Raw genomic sequence first — 19,429 nt, forward strand, 5'->3', positions numbered from 1 at the left:
GGAGAGGTACCATAATGCACACAGATTAGGAACAATTTGGAGCACTAAATGGTAAAATTGATCATCAGGAAGCGATAAAGGGAAACATATAAAATTAAACTTGAAAGATATGATGGATTAAATAAGAAATACCAATATCAGTGTAATGGCAGTCCTTGGATGAAAGAAGCTAAATCAAAGCTTGATAGGTTATATTGAAGGAACAAGAATCTTGGGCCAAGGAGTTTCACTGCATTTGAGTATGACACAGAATGATGAACTTCCTGAGATTCAACTGATGATAAGGAATGTGATTAATATTAAAGAAAACATTCAGCTTCATCAGAGAACACATGTATCTTGTGTGGCTATCAATCTGGCTTCAACTGATTGGATTTTGGGTTGGCATCCAAGTTGAAGGTAGTTTTCTGTGTACTGGGCAGTGCTAGCAATCTATGAGGCACATTGAGATGAGAATTATGTCCAGACATGATGTCTATCACTAACTCAACAAGGTCAGATCTTGAAGAGTATTGTAGAGAGTTTTTACAAAACTGACAGGAAGCAATAACCACTTGGAAGTAAAACAGAGAGGAAACCAGTGGCATGAGATATGGAGGAGAGGTGATCCACTTGATAATGGAAGTGAAGCAGAACAAAAAACACAAAACAATAGAGGCTGAGGCATGAAAATACTGACTAAAGTTGCTTTGGGTCACTAAAACTTATGAGAAATGCTGTATTACATTTCAGACATTTGTGATAGTTATTAAATTCATATGATTTGTTATGCAGCCTTACTTCCACACGGACCTTTAAAACAAACTCTTTAGCACATAAGACAAACTAAAAAACAATATCCAAGGTTACTACTTTGCCCCGCCTTGATATCAAAAAGACCAGAATCTGTATGATAGTATTTTGAGGCAAAACCATCATCTTACACGCTTTAAGCACTTGAAATTAACACCACATAAGATGTATTCTTGGTGAAACATTTTGAGGTATGTTCTCTTGGCATGCAAATAACCTGCATAATTGAACTTCAATATACCTTAGTAGAAAAGAATTGAATTGTCTAAAACAAAAAGGGAGAAGACATTAAATTCCAAAAATTCCAATCCAGAGTGCTTATTTTCTGTATTTCACTCCAATAGAAATAGATAATTAGATAGTGAGATAATAAAAACAACACATAGAGCTTTCACATGGATATAAAAACAAATATCCTCCAATATATTTGAAAAAAATCGTATAAGAAAACTTTCATACTCATGAATATTACCTGGAAAGAATCATATGCCTGTTCACATTTTCCATATTATGATTGGGTTCCATGTGGTTTAAATAAATTATATGGTTTTAATTTAAAGCACAGAATTTTAAAACTTGAAATGGTCTCACATGACTATTACTATTCCTTAATTTAATAATGACTCATGTGAAGAAAAGGGAAGTAAACTAGAAGATCAGAAAGGTAAGTTGCTCTAGGTCAGAGCTCTTTTACTTATTTTTTTTTAAATTTTGCATAGATCAGTGGTAGAGTAGATAAGAATGGGAAACACAGTGCTGAACACCTCAAAGTTGAACTATCATTAATATGTTTTTTTAAATGATCTATAATTTTCCTTGCCAATGAATGTCTAAATCAGTGGATTTTCAATTAAACCCTGATATCTCTCTAATGTGTATATTCTAAATATACGAAAGATACTTATTTGACTACCTGACATATTTCAGGTCTTCAAAAAAACCAATTTGCCCTTCTCTTTATTATCCCCATGATACAAAATACAAATTCAGAAACTGTTAGTCATTATTACATTCCTCTTTTTCAAAACTATGTATAGGACTTTACAATTTACACAGTGATTTCATATTCCTTATCATCACTAGATTTTTATCTATTTAATAACTTTGAATTGGTGGCAAATCAGGAAACTGAGGGCTCTTAGTTAAGTGCTGCCCTTAAATCATGTCAATATGGTATTTTCAAGATGCACACCCAGATCTTCCGAATCCCAGTATGGTTCTCCCCATCACCAGGTTATTCCATACTATAAATCAGTTGAATCCTGTATTATTGACTGCTGGTGCCAAATAGATGTTACCCTTTCTCTAAACCCTTCTCCAATTGAGTTTTCAAGGTGGAATTAATTACATGCAAAAGTATGGGTAGGCTTGTCTATCCAGCAATATGGGGGTGAGCTATCTCAATTTTAACTTTTTCTCAATGCACTTTAACTATTTCTACCTCTGGGCTTCATTACTTTTGCCTCTCCTTGATAGTTCTACCTCTTTTTTTTTTTTCCCCCTTATTCAACTTTACATAGTGTATGAATGTCAGATTGTGAAAATTTTGATGATAGCTTGAGATTTACTTATTCTGGTATCTTTAACATCTTTCTCTATATTTTAACACACACTGATCAACACAGTAAAATGTCATAAACTTAAAAATGCTCCAAATAAGCCCATGATTTACCTAAAGTTAATGATAATTAATGATGGTAATGCTATATTTTAACATACATTTTCACTATCAATAAATGTTCTAAAAATGATATCAATAAAGTAAGAGATCTTACCTAGACCATGTCTATGTGTTGACATTGGTGGTAAGACAGTCCAGGTCTTGGTTTTGGGATTGTAACATTCAACAGTGTTCAATGTCTTTAAGCCATCTCGACCTCCAATTACAAAGAGTTTGTCATCAATCACAGCCACACCAAACTGCAATCTCCTGCCGTTCATCATCCCTGCCTGGATCCACAAATTTGTCCTGAGGTCATATTTCTCTATGGTTGTAGCTCCTGATAAAACACAAAATCAAATAGTCACCATTTACTACTAATTCACCATATAACCTGCCCACGGCAATGTACAAATGAAGATGTGAAAACATTCTTGTCACAATTATTTTTCTTAGAGAAAATGTGGCAGAAAACCAAAGGGAATAGTAATTTACATTATTTTCTCTTCTTGGCAAGCACTAATGATCAAAATAGACACATCTATAATTTGTTTGAATTACATGATTGTCTCATGGTAAACTATTGATTCAATAGAATAATTGTTGGTCATGCCACAGTTCTGTCCATAGATTTTACAAATTCTTTCTATCACTGTTTGCTATTAAAAAAATATATTAGTATAATTTCTATATTATTCCTGTATAATTTCTGAAAGTGAAGATAAATGAATAAATTCTTTATGTTTCTTTTAAAATTTACTTTATGACTTAAAATAACAAAACCTTTTGTTTTATTTTATTTTAAAGATTTTATTTATTTATTTGAGAGAGAGCATGCACAAGCAGGGAGAGGGGCCATGGGAGAGGGTGAAAGAGGTTCCCTACTGAGCAGGGACACCGAGTGTGTGGCTTGATCCCAGGACCCTGAAATCATGAGCTGAGCCACAGGCAGATGCTTAACTGAATGAGCCACTCAGGTGCTCCAAAATAAGAAAACATTTAAAAGTAAATTTAAAGTTATGTAAACAAATGTCAGCTTTGCTTTTTAAAGTCTTTTTTTAAAGCAACCAAAAAAGTGTTATTCAAAAGGGAAGTGAATATTTGATCTGAGTTTCAAAATCATATCCAAAAAGCTAGATATGACTTAATAGAATCTAGAGGCATACAATGATTTTCTATCCTTATCAAACATGTTATAGTCTCTAAATAAAATAGCTTATCTTTCATAAAAGATTTTTATACATAAATTTGAGAAATGAAATAAATCTGATAGCAATATAGAAATTGAAAGAAGAAATAAGTTAACTTGCTGATTAGATATGTTTTCATGGATTCATTTACACATTTCAATTAAAAATGTCTGCCCTAAACAAATTCACAAATGTTTATATGACAAGATATAGCTAACAAACACTAATCATGCTGTTCAGTGTTTGTTCTTAATGTTCAGATTTATGTTCACCAAAGTTTTTAGATTTCCTTACAAAGGGAGTCAACATACTTGTGTACTTTCACTTATTCAATAAGGATCTCTTTTACTTGTAATATAATAAAATTTTACAAACTAGGGAAAGCATTCATCAGGGGGACTCATTTACTGTTTAGAGAGTAACCGGCACTGAACTAAACAAATATGAACAGCATGGTAGAAGTTTTGCTAACTGAAGTAAAAATGACACAATATATGCTCCCTTTTTATTCAAAGTAACAAAGAAGTAATAATTTAGATATTAGGTTAGATGCATTAAATCTGTTTTTAATCATATTAAAAGTGAGCTAATTTCCAAATAACTAAATATGAAAATTATTAAATTATTATTATTGGAATAAAAATAAATTGTAATGTTCATAAAAGCTATTTATACTATTTAGTTACATAGGAAAAATTATTTAAATAAGTGTTTATTTTAGGCCTAAGTGTATTTACTATATTTTATATTTAATGTTTTATTCAATGATGAACAAATCAAAATTCCAAGGTGAACTAATTTGTTGAATAATTTCAAAGTCATCTAAATTCTCAAAGCTTGATAACATTGGGATTTCATGAATGCCTAATTAAAAATTAAGTTATATGGAAGTACCTCTCTCTTATGACTAATCTTGACAAGTGATAGTAGAGGAAATAGTATAACCTAATCCTAATGAGCCCAGTTCCATGAGACCCATATTTTGGAGGTATAGGTAGGCAAGAAAGTATGTATTTGTACAACTGCACTTTTCATAATGTCCCAAACCTTGGTCAAAATCTTTGCAGGTAATTTGAGGTCTATTTATCCTTCTAAGAGAAAATAGTTGGTAATGTGTGAAATTAATGGCTTCTAAGCAACCAAAAAAGTGTTATTCAAAAGGGAAGTGAATATTTGATCTGAGTTTCAAAATCATATCCAAAAAGCTAGATATGACTTAAATCACAACATACAGCAGGATTTTTTAGTTTTATAGTGTTTTCCCTCTAACTGAGTCTTCAAAGGTAAGCTACTCACTTTATCCTAAAGTTGTTACGTCAGAAATAGAATATACCCTTGTCTTAATTTTTCAGATTACTGTTTTAATTTCCTATGGTTGCTATGAAAAATTACCTCAAACTTAGTAGGTTAAAAAATGTACTCATTTATTATCTTATAGCTCTGGAGGTCAGAAGTTAAAAATAGGTCCTACTGTGCTAAAATCAAAGAGTTCACAGGGGCTTTAGGGAAGATGTGAATTTCCTTTCTTGTCTTCCACAGGTTATCTGTATTCCTTATGACCTTTTCTTCCATCTCCAAAGCCAGCAACATTGCATCTCAGACATTGATTCTTATGGTTACATTGGGCTCACCCATATATAATCTGAGTTAATGCAGACTATTCCTATTTAATGTAGAATAGTCTGCTTAAAGTCAGCTAATTAGTTTTAGCTAAAACTATAGAATATAAAGCAATTTGTAAAATTTCCTAACTAAATGAAGTTACATAATTCAAAGATAAATCTCATTCTTGGCATATATAATAATATGAAATAAAATGACAGTTATTTTTGAGACTATATTTATGGTATTAAACTACATATATTTCTGTATATTTTTAGATACTTTATAATTTACTTAACATATACTCTGTATTAGGTAAGGGCAAGGTGCCTGGCCTTTAAAATAATATAAAGTTTTGATGTTGCTTTATTTGAAATAACTCCTGAAATATCATTTTCTGCAAAAAGTAGTCATAACATCAAGGGAAATAATGGCACATATTATTTAGGATTACTAACATATTATGCATGTCTTATTGAAATATGGTTGTTAAGTCCATATTGAGTAAAGGGTTTTGAGTAGACTTAAAAATAAGATAGTAACATTAAGATAGTATTTAGTGAGTACTTCTTATGCTCTAAGAGATTTACATGTATTAATACATTTAATTTTTTTAATTTAATTTTATTTTTTCAGTGTTCCAAGATTCATTGTTTATGCACCACACCCTGTGCTCCATGCAATACAGGAGCCCTTCTTAATACCCACCACCAAGTTCACTCATCTCCCGTGCTCCAAAACCCTTAGTTTGTTTCTTGGAGTCCACAGTCTCTCATGGTTCATTTCCCCCTCTGATTTACCCCAATTCACATTTCCTTTCCTTCTCCTAATGTCCTCCAAGTTATTCCTTATGCTCCACAAGTAAGTGAAACCAAATGAGAAGTATATTTAATTTTTATTAAAAATTGATGACACAGGTATTATTATTATTATGCCAAATTTATAGAAAAGATGAATCAGCAAAAGCTTTAGTAAAGTGCTCAGTGTGTCTCAGATAATAACTAGTGGACCCACAGTATTAACCTGGCTCTAGAACCCACTCTGATAAACACATCTTTTTACCACTTGACCTGGTTACAGGACAAATTAATTGCACTTAATATATGCTGAAGGAAGAGTTTTATAAATGCCTTTTCCTGAGATTGAATGACCTATTTCCCAGAACCTGGTAATGTGATAAGAAATCACTCCATTGGATTGTTATGCTGTCACAGTTCACCATAATCTAGGAAGATAACCTGGTCACATGAACCCTTGAAAATGCGAGATATTTCTCTGGCTAGTTGCAGAAAGGGAAGTCAAAGAGATTTGAAGCATCAGCAGGACTTCAGCAGCTGGTTTGAAGATGGAAGGAATAGAGGTAACCTCTAGGTGACCAGAGTTTCCCTCACATGACAGCCAGCAAGGAAGAAGTGCCTCAGTTCTACCACAGGAAACAAATTCTGTCAGCAATCTGAATGAGCTTGGAAAATGGCCTCCAGCACTGGATGAGAGCACAATCTAGCCAATACTTTGATTTTAGCCTTTTGAGACCTTGAGCATATAATCTAGACATGCCATCCTAGATTTATGATTTACAGGACATGAGCTAAAAGAATGAGGGTTGTTTTAAACTACTGTTTGTGGTAATTTGTTACAGCAGCAATAAAGTATACTTTGTTTTAATTTGAATTTTTAAAAATTTATTAAGTATTTGTTTTCCAAATTGAATAAACATAACATTATATTAGATATAATGTAAATACAAAAGTATTTTCCTCATGACAAAACAAACAGCAGGCTCCTGTCTCAAAATATCAACTGAGAAAAAGTGCTCAAGATATTACTGGGTCTCTTTAGAGTTGTTCATTATACAGTCATATGTGATTAAATTGGGAACAACAGGAATTAATATTTGTACCTTCCACTTTGGCATGACTGATAGCAGGACTTATTCCAAAGTCTATAATTCAAATACCTTGAGCACAGCACAGAATAAAATGATAATAGTTCTCTAAACTGACAAATAATGTCACAAAAAAGCTCCTAGAAAGAAGATAAAGCTGCTTTATTCAACTCAACAGAAACGCCCTCAGGTCTTCTCAGAAAACCTTTGTACTATAATTCTAATGCCATATTAATAAGCTCAGTTACCCGACTCACAAGAATTTTTACAAACCTCAAATGAGAGTGAGCTGGAGCAATTGAAAGCAGCAAAAACTGACAGTGAGGGAGAAACCAGAACAAATTATGTTTTTACCGAAATAGAACACTCATTCACAGCTATTAAACAAAAAACACATTTTTTTTCGCCTAAAGACTTTGGCACCAACACTGATAGTGATCTTGATGCCATCAAATCATTCAGAAAAGGTTAAATTATGTCAGATGTATTCTTTTTAAGGAAGCAATAAATATGGAGAAGCATATTGGAAAAATTTTCAAGCAAAGAGTTTTGTTTTTTTTTTTTTAAGGATACTTCAATATAAAACTTCAAGCTTTAAAGAAAATAGCAGTATAAGGAATGACTTATTTCTTGAATTTTTCATGGAATAAGCTTTTCATTGACTTTCATGTGTCGAGATGCTTATGAAAAATATAGCTTTGGGATAACATTCTTACACATATAAAAGATATCACTGCAGGGAAAATAATTTTAAAAGGCAAATAGGTCATTCCTTTTTAGGTAGTTTGTTATGTTTTACAAGGATGGGATTGTAAACATTTCCTAATCATCAAAATAATTTCATATGTGCCAAATAAACCAACAAAATTCCTCATTTGTCCATTTTTAATTTATTATAAGCCTTTTATGAGTGGTGATAGACTGATACATAGCTATGAATAGAGATAAAAATGTAAATATTTTTCATTAAGCTTAATGCTAGATTTTGAGGTAGATATATAAATTTCAAAAATCTAGCATTATGTTTAATTTAAACTAATTTCAATCAGTTCAAGAATTCCAAAGGATGCCAACTGTTTTATTCATAGCCAAGAGAAACAAAAGTATGGAAGATAATTTTTATTCTTTGTATTTTATGTAATAATCATAAAATCACTATAATAACTAAAAATTATCACCATTAAAATCTTAGAAAAAAATTAAGTTTTTTTAGAAGTTGGCAAGTCAGATAAGCAAAATGCAAAAATCAGTGTAATTTCTTTAGAAAAAAATTATATTCACCTAGATTGTGTAAAGAACCTATTTAAAATAACACCACTAAAAGTGAGTTATCTAAAAATCAGCCAGACAGATTCCAGACTTAAAGAAAAGAATTAAAACTTTATTGAAAGATGTTAATTTGTAGCAAGACAGGAAACAACATGTTTTGGAGAGGATGTGGAGAAAGGGGAACCTTCTTACACTGTTGGTGGGAATGCAAGTTGGTGCAGCCACTTTAGAGAACAGTGTAGAGATTCCTCAAGGAATTAAAAATAGAGCTTCCTTATGACCCTGCAATTGCACTACTTGGTATTTACCCCAAAGATACAGATGTAGTGAAAAGAAGGGCCATCTGTATCCCAATGTTTATAGCAGCAATGGCCACAGTCCCCAAACTGTGGAAAGAACCAAGATGCCCTTCAAGGGACAAATGGATAAGGAAGATGTGGTCCATATACACTATGGAGTATTATGCCTCCATCAGAAAGGATGAATACCCAACTTTTGTAGCAACATGGATGGGACTGGAAGAGATTATGCTGAGTGAAATAAGTCAAGCAGAGAGAGTCAATTATCCTATGATTTCACTTATTTGTGGAGCATAACAAATAGCATGGAGGACAAGGGGAGATGGAGAGGAGAAGGGAGTTGAGGGAAATTGGAAGAGGAGGTGAACCATGAAAGACTATTGACTCTGAAAAACAATCTGAGGGTTTTGAAGGGGCGGGGGAAGGGTCAGAGTTTGGGGCACCAGGTGGTGGATATTAGGGAGGGCACGGATTGCATGGAGCACTGGGTGTGGTGCAAAAATAATGAATACTATTACACTGAAAAGAAATTAAAAAAATTAAAAAAAAAGAAAGATGTTAATATGAATCAGTAGAAAGAATCATACTAATTTAAACAGATGGCTTGTTTGCAGAAATATGAATTATTATCTTCTATGATCACAATATGATATTTTGTACAAGGTATTTATGAACTTTTGCTTGTATCACTGCAAATTCAAATGTAAATATTAAAAATGCACTTTTTAAATATTTTATTTATTTATTTGAAAAAGAGAGAGCATGATGAGAGGGTCGAGAAGTCAGAGGGAGCAGCAGACTCCCCGTTGAGCAGGGATCCTGATGCGGGACTCGAGGATCATGACCTGACAAAGTGCTTTATGACAAAGGAAAAAGGCTGTATTCCTGAATTGGAAGTGAAAGCCAGAAATAACCCTAATGCACTTGATATTTATAATATAATAAAAAATCTGTCTTAATCAATGGAAAACATTTTATTATTTAAAAAGGTTTTAAAGGGGCACCTGGGTGACTCAGTTAAAACCTCTCCTCTCAGCTCAGGAGAGGGTTAAAGCCTCTCCTCTCAGCTCAGGTCATGATCCCAGGGTCCTGGGATTGGGCCCTGCATTGGGCTCTCTGCTAGGTGGGGAGCCTGCTTCCCCCTCTCTTTCTCTGCCTGCCTCTCTACGTACTTATGATCTATCTGTCAAATAAATAAATAAAGTCTTTTAAAAAAATAAATAAAAAGGTTTTTAAGATAATTAGTTATCCTTTATAGAAAAATAAACAAACTTGGATTCCTGCCTTACTCTTCATACAGGAATGCACTTGGGATGAACCAGTGACTAAAGCCCAGGACACAAAGCCACAGAACCCATCAAATGGTTCTTTTCTCAAGATTCCACACACATTAACAGAGACAGGGAGATTTTAAGCAGATTGTCCTGGATTACACTTTAATAAAACCTTAAATAACCCAGATGATAAAAAATCAGATGATGAGCACTGGGTGTAATACACAACTAATGAATCATTGAACACTACATCAAAAACTAATGATGCACTATATGTTGGCTAATTAAACATAATAATAAAAAAAAATTTAAAAAATAGGTGATTTATTTTTACTTCTATGTGGACTTCAGATCCATGAGGTAAAACCCTATGACCCAGAAGTTAAAATTAAGTATTAATGTATATATATATATATATATATATGATTACCAATCATCTGAATAAAAAAATAGTTACATCAAGTCGAAAAAAAAAAAAGAAACAAAACAAAACAAAAAGACTGAGAACATTAACAAAAACTTTTTATGAATCTAGCAAAGGGTGAATTTCCTTGATAAATAAAAAGGCTTTAGAGATTAAGAAGTAAATTAGACACATTAAAATAGTGATATGATAGGGCGCCTGGGTGGCTCAGTGGGTTAAGCCGCTGCCTTCGGCTCAGGTCATGATCTCAGGGTCCTGGGATCGAGTCCCGCATTGGGCTTTCTGCTCAGCAGGGAGCCTGCTTCCCTCTCTCTCTCTGCCTGCCTCTCTGTATACTCATGATCTCTCTCTGTTGAATAAATAAATAAAATCTTAAAAAAAATAGTGATATGATAATGATATTAGTAGGCGATTAATGGGAAAGTGATATGAGTAACATATAAATATCAGAAGATTTAGTTAAGCTTCTAATAAATAACCTTATTAGATTTATAGCAGATTTAGAAATGAATAATTTTGACATTGACATCAAAACCATCTGGTTGACATTAAATTGATGCAGAGGGTGTGAGTGTGTGTGTGTTCTGAGTGTGTATAATAAAATATATTATAAATTTAGGAAACGGGGAGAGTTGAATTTTTATTTGTAACTTCCTACTTTAAATATTTTTTCATAAATATGTCTTAGCTCTGTAACTGAAATATTCTTTTTAAATTTTTTTTAAAGATTTTATTTATTTATTTATTTATTTATTTTTTAAATCTTTAAACAGATTTTAAAATCTCTAAAATCTTTGACAGAGAGAGAGATCACAAGTAGGCAGAGAGGCAGGCAAAGAGAGGGGAAGCAGGCTCCCCACTGAGCAGAGAGCAGAAAGTCTCAAGTGGGGATTGATCCCAGGACCCTGACACCATGACAGAAGGCAGAGGTTCAACCCACTGAGTTTCCCAGGTGCCCCTAATTTCTTTTTAAAAGAAGATTTTGATGAGGGTGCCTGGGTGCGTCGGTTCATTGAGCAACTGCTTCCTGCTCAGTTCATGATCCTGGGGTCCAGGGGTCGAGTCCCACATCAGGGGTGCCTGCTCAGTGGTAAGCCTACCTCTCCCTCTGACCCTCCATTCTTTGTGCTTTCTCTCTCTTGTTCTTTCTCTCAAATAAATAAATAAAATCTTAAAAAATAAAATGAAAGCAGCTTTTGCTGTTGCTAACAATGACATAGGAAAGAGACTTAAAAAGATAATCCAAAATTGTAGTTATTATTTCTATCACTATTACTTAGCTATCTTTTTACAGCACAGAGCTCATATTTTAAAATAACCTTATAGCAAAAGAACATATATATAAAGCATTATTACAAGTATAGTTTTTTCATTTTTTAATAAATACTCATTAAACATAAACTCATTTGTTTAACATTTTCAAATTGAATATTTATTTTCACAACTAACATTTGCCAAAATGAACCAAATCCTTGCTATTTAGATTATCAAGTACCCCATGACGTAATTAATACTTCCCATAAAATATCTATAAGAATTTTTCTAACCTTTGTTGAAAATGTGGGTATCAATGAATGAAAGGAAAAATGAATGTCATGACAATTGGATTCTAGTCTATTATTGACTGTATAATAAAAACACCAGTCACTGAAATGCCTTTTCATAAGTATAGTAAAATAACATGAGGTTTTCTTGATCTCCACTTAAACTATGCACCCTTGGGAAATGTATTTTTGCCTTTTACGTAAATGAGTACCCACTTTAAAAAGATGTATTAATTGAAGACTCTCTGTGATCTCCTAATATTTGCTCATTTAAAGTAAAGCCTTATATTAGTACCACATTAAGTGAAAGTGTAGCAACTTCTACTTATCTTTAAATCTCTTACTTCTCAAAATAAGTAAATAAGTAAATAAATAAATAATCTCTCACTTTTCACTCTCTGTAAATCTCTATCATAGAAGTAACTTAAAGTAGCCCTGAGGAGCCCTTCTTTGCCAGGAAAGAGCCACACATTGGAGAATTAAGATTTGGTTTGTATGAAACATCTGTACAAACACACACAAACTTACTCCCCTTGGATCTGCAAAAGGAGACTACATTTAGAAGACAGATGTATTTATTATCATTTGCTATATATTCACAGGAAAAGTGATAAAAAAAGAATGTACTGAGTGCCCCAGAATTTATGGTTATGTTTATGGTAGGCATTTTACCATAATACCCTAATTTATTATTCAATCCACATTCAGAGAAAGATCTGTAAATGTACAGTGATGTGGCTCAAGTTCTATGACTACTAAAAGGAGAAATAAAGTTATAAACAGACTAAATTTTGAAGAATTTGATTTACAATTTTAATCCTGGTTTATCCTCAGAGGATAGACCAAAAAAGTTACAACCAAGAAACCAGAAGAACATAACATATTAAACACTAAGCTTTCTTTCTGAGTATGGGGCTCTCAAAGGAGACTTTACTGACTAGTGATTCACTTTTCACCAGAAAGAGCCTTCTTTCACTTTTCAATAAAGAACACGGCTTCCACACACTCTTAATTCTAGAGAACAAACAGATGGTCATCAGGGCAGGGGGGAAGTGGGGAGATGGGGGTTAAACATTATGGAGTGCTCTTGTGGTGGGCACAGTGTTGAATCACTATACTGTGCAGCTGAAGCTAATATAACACTGTATGTTAACGAACTGGAATTAAAATAGAAATGTAACAAAACAAACAAACAAACAAACAAAAAAGCAGTACTTCCAGGGCTGAAAGTCCTTGTCCATAGGCTCCTTGAGAATGATATAAACAACCAGAATTTAACCTAACACATAAGCATCTCTGAATTTAAAGAATGTTAAGGAAGCTGATGCCTTGACTTTACTTTGTTCTTTCCCCAAGACCCTCGGGCAAGTATGGTTCTTCCCTTAAATATCTGCTAGCAGCCCACTAAGTAGACACCTGTGCCAGAAGACAATTCTTTGTATCTGAAAAACAAACTAGGCTGAGGCTAACATGACGTTATCCATAGTTTTGAGTTGTTTCTATAATTTTGTGCAGACTGATGACCTTGAATTAGTAAACCTCTAATGGTATACTTCAGGTTCAAAGAAAACGTACCGAAGTAGAACCAAAGTGACTGAATGAAGTTACTGAGGCAGAGATCAAGTAGGGCTGTACTCAGAGGACAAAAATGAAAGAATAAGCTTTCTCCCATTTTATGGCTTTTCTTCAGAAAAAGTCATACAGTATTTTAAAGTTACTTCACCCACCTAACTGCAAATGCTCAGGTTTCTCTGACACAGAATTATAAGTGAATCATTGATGATTACTATTGAGTTAAATGCTTTAAAAATTATCCAGTTGTAGAATTGCAGTATTTAAAAGCTGTTCATTTTAAAGCTCTTGATAGTGAAGCTTGTCCATCTCAAGCCAAGGAAGTAAAAATCAGGTCAAGATAGTTAATTCTACCAATTTCATTTTCTTTTTTTCCTTTTTAATAATGCTTATAATGATGCAGTGTGATGAGACAAATTCAGTATAAAATAACCTGGTCAAGTTCTTTGAATAATTTTATTCAATAATTTTATTCTAGTCCTTTGGATAAAAAAGACAAATATCAGGAGCTTATCCCTAAAGTTAGATAGTTTAATTTTTAAAAAAATATATGAAAATCCAAGGGACACATTAAATATTTAAATGCCATAATAATATGTACTCTATAATCAAATGATTCAATAAAAAATCTTAAGGAAATTAAGGTTTTTATTTTATAGTTAAGAATTAACTATAACTATAATTTTTCCTCCTTTAAGGTTTTTTTAAATCAACATTCTTCTTATTAGTTTCATTAAGAAAATTTTCTTTCTGTTCACATGAAAGATGTAAGGAGGGCTGTCTGATCGATCAGACACCTGGCTGTTAATGAAAATCAATAATTGACATGGGGCTGCAGCTAGGCCGTCAACAAGGAGGCAATGAAAACATGTTGAAATAAAAGACGACACTCAGTCTATCATGATCTAAGAGAAGAATCACTGCTCCTGTGATCTTGTCACCAGTGTATTTGCTTACCTTTAGTCTCCATTTATCATTCACAGCTGTCATGCGTGAGATGATAAACAGAATATATAATACTTCAATTTTATTATTATTTTCTCTCTTTTACCTCCAAAGTATATCCATTTGGAAAATTCTGAGCTTTTAACTTTCTGCTCACTCTTTTTTTTTTTTTTTTAAGATTTTATTTATTTCACAGACAGAGATCACAAGTGGGCAGAGAGGCAGGCAGAGAGGGAGGGAAAGCAGGCTCCCCGCTGAGCAAGGAGCCCGATGTGGGACTCGATCCCAGGACCCTGGGATCATGACCTGAGCCGAAGGCAGATGCTAAACCAACTGAGCCACCCAGGCACCCCTCTGCTCACTCTTTCTTTGGAACTAAAATAATTGACCCATGAACAACACTGGGTTGAACTATGTGGGTCCACCTACAGGTGGATTTTCCTTTTTATTTGACACAGTACAGGACTGCAATTGTATTTTCTCTCTCATGATTTTCTTAATAACATTCTCTTTTCTCCAGCTTACTTTATTATAAGAATACAGAATATAATGCACATACAAAATTCATGTAAATTGACTGTTTATGTTATTGGTAAGGCTTCTGGTCAACACTGGGCTATTAGTAATTCAGTTTTGGGGAAGTCAAGAGTTATCTATGAATTTTCAACTGTGCAGGGGTCAGTGCCCCAACTCTGCCATCTTTCCAGGGTCAGCTGTTGTCTCTTATACATGGCTTCCTCTAAGTCAGAGGGACCTCTGCTCACCGGCTATGTTCTTGTAAATAGGAAAGCACACTGTGATTGCTTTGTGTCAAGAAGAGAGCAGTGCCTATCAAAAATCTTAATTCCCCTTCAGCCAAAGCTAAAGAGGACTGCTACTTCATAGACTAATGCCTACAAGAACAACCTTGCAGTGGCCATCAACCTCACACCCCGACATTTAAGTCCTATTTCTCTGTATCGAGCAGCATGATTCTATAATATCTCTTCAAATACAGTCTTTGCTTTGCATGGTTCTGATATGCATGAATTTTAGTTACCATGGTTTAGTTAAATAACACTAATCCCCCAACAGATTTCAGATACCGCAATATGTTAATAGTGAGTAATTACGTAAAACACAAACTTTGCTTCTAGCTCTTTAGTGCACAAATCACTACTTAAATAACAGATATATATCAGGATCAGTGACCAATCACGTCTCTTATCTCCAAGTTTGCCAAGTGATTGTTCATTGCATTTCTGTTATCAAGTTCATGCACAGGCTGTTGTGTCACCTTTTTGTCTCCTAGTGATAAACTCACGGTCATTTAAAAGGGGGGAAAAAAGGATAATTGAAGAGAGAATTGCCTAAGAAAGATATGAGTGGAGCATAAAGTGAAATTACAGTAGAATCACAGACTTTCATATCCTGTTGGTTGTGGATTGCCTCTGGAGCTCTATCCCCATCCTATACTTTTTTCAGTACTGGGCTGCCTGTGCAAGGGCCAGGCAATCTGAGCTTGGTCTCAATACCACAAAGAACTCTCTTACGTAGATAAGCAGGGAGACAAGGAGGTCACCTGTGGTGGAACCTTGTAAACATGCACAGAAACTGTCCATTCGACCTGCCAATACCTTAAAGGTGGATCAAGGGAATGGGGCATTTGGCACTACAAGTTTCCTACAGATACTGTAGAGAGGTTTATTTTCTTCTGTAGGTGGGGTTGGAAAGCTTTTTCTATAAAGGGCCAGACAGTAAAAAATGTAGTCGGTGGGTCTCCTTATGGGTCTCTTTGTTGTAACCATATGGTTATTATAGAATGAAAGCAGCTACAAACAATCGGCAAACAAATGAGAGAGGCTCAATAAAACTTTATAGCTACTGAAATATGAATTTCACAAAATGCAAATATTCACTAAATGCATCACTAAATATTATTCTTTTCAATGCTTATAATGTAAACACCAAAGCCATACAAAACAGATAGAGGGCTAAATTTGGCCTGTGGGCCTTAGTTTTTGCCAACCTTTGATCTTAGAATGCCAATATAATAGAAATATTTGGAGAAAATGGCCCTTGGCAAATGTTTGTTGGTTATAATAAATCAAATAAACATTTTTTTAAAGGAAAAAAAACAAATTACCATATAGTAATGTGTGTGTCAGATCTAACTCATTAGAGTGGCCTGCCTCCCTCAGCCAGTCATCATAAAATGGCAACATGGTCCTTCAGCCTATACTCCTTATCCTGCTTTCTTCACTTTATATTTCTCCATAACTAGTCATCATATGAGTGATTTTATACTAACATGTATGCTTGTTTATTGCCTCCTGAACATAATTTGAGCTACAACAGGCCAGAGACCTTTACTATTTAGTTTACCAGCACTAAAAACAGTGATTAGAAGTTAATATGAAGGGCACCTGGGTGGCTCAGTGGGTTAAGCCGCTGCCTTTGGCTCAGGTCATGATCTCAGGGTCCTGGGATCAAGTCCCGAATTGGGCTTTCTGCTCAGCAGGGAGCCTGCTTCCTCCTCTCTCTCTTTCTGCCTGCCTCTCTGCCTACTTGTGATCTCTGTCAAATAAATAAATAAAATCTTTTTAAAAAAAGTTAATATGAATACTTGTAGCAGAATTAGATAATTCAAAAAGAGTGAGTTGGTCATCTGAGAACCTAAGAAATGCTGAAGAACCAGCTATAGAAGGGAGACAATTCCAGTCTAATTTCATAATTAATACTTTCCAATAATTGAGGCAAAGATTAAAAAAAACTAAATCTGTTTTTTCCTTATGTAGGAGAAAAATCAATATGAGCAGAATTATCAGAAAAATCACATATTCTTTCCAAAATGTAAACACCTATATAAAAATTATAATTAGACCGCCAAATATATGAAACTGTTATTTATTCATGTCCATGCTTCAGAGGTAGACATTGGCAATGACTGCCTATAGAGATTCTTGTAAACAAGAAACTTAAAGGGAAATTGGAATTATGTACAACAAAAATATCTTTAACTGGAATCTTATAACAATAGATCAAGTAAAGCTTAAAAATAGTATAATATGTGAAAATAATTCATGTGTATAATTGCTATAAAATATACTTAATTTTACTATCCTTATAGTAAAGAATAAATCAGTTTTTAAACTCTTATCTGGATAAAGATTAAATTAATACTGACATTCAAGTTTTGATTCAAAAGCATAGCTATATGCTTTTATAAGTGAACTCATGTTTTTCATATAAACTTCCTTTTAAAAGAAGCTTAGTCTAGAAGTCAGAAGCTTACTACTATGATGTTACTTAGTTAACTACTTAGGGTTGGGTTTGTTCCATGAACCTTAAATGCCTCAACACCAGTGGTTTAATTATGAACAAAAATTTACCGTCAATGAATAAATATAACACTTCAAAATACTACTCCCACCATCACTTATTGAATCAATTGTTTTTTGCATGTGTTCCCGTTGATATTTCTCACAGTGTCTCATAAATATGTAAAATAATTCTCACTCTCTATATGTAGGGACACCAATATTTGGAATACTTACTTATCTTATTAAAGATCATAAAGCTCACACAGCTCTGTTTCAGTTTTACCAAAATTAGTAAATGTCATGTACCAAAAGGTATTTGGAGTTGTTGGTGAGGAGTGAGGTCTTGAAGTCTGTAGGTAAGCCGCAAGTGTTAAAATAATTAAAATTGGTTTTTTTGAAAACCCCTTACATTTCTAGTAAATGTACATTAATATGGGCTCCCATGAATATGTGCACATGCATATGTGTAGTATGTACTTACAAAAATATATAATTATATTTTCAAAAGTTTAATACTAGTATGGAAACTTATTTTTGGTTTGGTATTTTGTTTTTGATAGAAAATGGAATATTCAATTTTTTGTTTATAATTTTCTTTAATAGTTAAAAAAAGTAGTTAATTAGCTGTACAACTATACTCCCACATGACACAGATATTGGGGATTTCTGAGGTATCAACCTTCACTTTTCCCATCTCATGCTTACTTGACAGAAATTGAAATTGACAATACCCTCATCATTGAAATTATTATCTCCCTCTCTCAGCAGGTATGGTTGGATTCCTTGAGTAATATGTATAGTTAATATGACTCCTTTGTAATAGTATCAGTTAAATGTGCCTATCCCCTTTGGTGTTTATTCATGCATTTTACTCTTGCTATTAAATCACCTCTTGGTGGATATATCATTATGTGTATAGACCATTATCTACAAATGTGCATTTGTATTTCTAAACCACATTAATGCTGTATGGTCTTAAAAGAATTCATCAAAATCATACATCAAGACTACCTGAGTACAAAACAGAACTAACATAAACTTCTTCAAAAGCTTTGACATTAAGTAGAATTACATCCTGTAATTCTGGTATATCAAGTAATCTTTCATATTCATAAAAAAATGTCAAAAAGCCCAGGTTGCACATGTGAAATGTTATTATTAGTAGAAGACAAACCATGAAAAAGCAAATAGGTTTCGGCATAATGAAAACAGCACTTTTTGTGATTTATTTAGTCACATATTTATGTAGTTTATGAAAACAGCACTTTTTGTGATTTATTTAGTCACATATTTATGTAGTTTTCAAGAAGGAAACATTTTCAGAGATGTTTTACATACTTTTTTTTGCAAATCTTGAGTCATAATAGCAGTTTATGTATCTCAAACGTAAATGTGCAGTGGCTGCAAAAATATTGTACATGGTTGTTGACAGCAGACTTATTTGTAATAGCTATCACTGAGAAGATCCCAGATGCTCATCAGTAGGAAAATGGATAAACAGTTATTATTAAATAATTAAAAAGAAAGAACTATTGGTATATCCAACCTCCTGGATGAATCATCAAAATATTATATTGTTTCATAGAAACCTTAAAGAGTATGAAATGTGTGATTCCATTCATATGAAGTTCAAGAATAGGCCAAACTAATTTAAGGTGAAAAAAATTTTAA

General features: G+C 33.3%; 1 protein-coding gene across 1 annotated transcript in view; it reads right to left on the minus strand.

The window, feature by feature from the left end:
• Positions 1 to 19,429, minus strand: part of KLHL1 (kelch like family member 1) — a 402,166-nt gene that overhangs the window by 87,390 nt on the left and 295,347 nt on the right. Inside the window, exon 7 of the mRNA XM_059377441.1 lies at positions 2,568 to 2,792. Within this exon, the coding sequence (XP_059233424.1) occupies positions 2,568 to 2,792 (225 nt within the window). The remainder of the gene's footprint in view (positions 1 to 2,567; positions 2,793 to 19,429) is intronic.

Source organism: Mustela nigripes, chromosome 15 (genome assembly GCF_022355385.1).
Source record: "Mustela nigripes isolate SB6536 chromosome 15, MUSNIG.SB6536, whole genome shotgun sequence".
NCBI classification, from domain to species: domain Eukaryota; kingdom Metazoa; phylum Chordata; class Mammalia; order Carnivora; family Mustelidae; genus Mustela; species Mustela nigripes.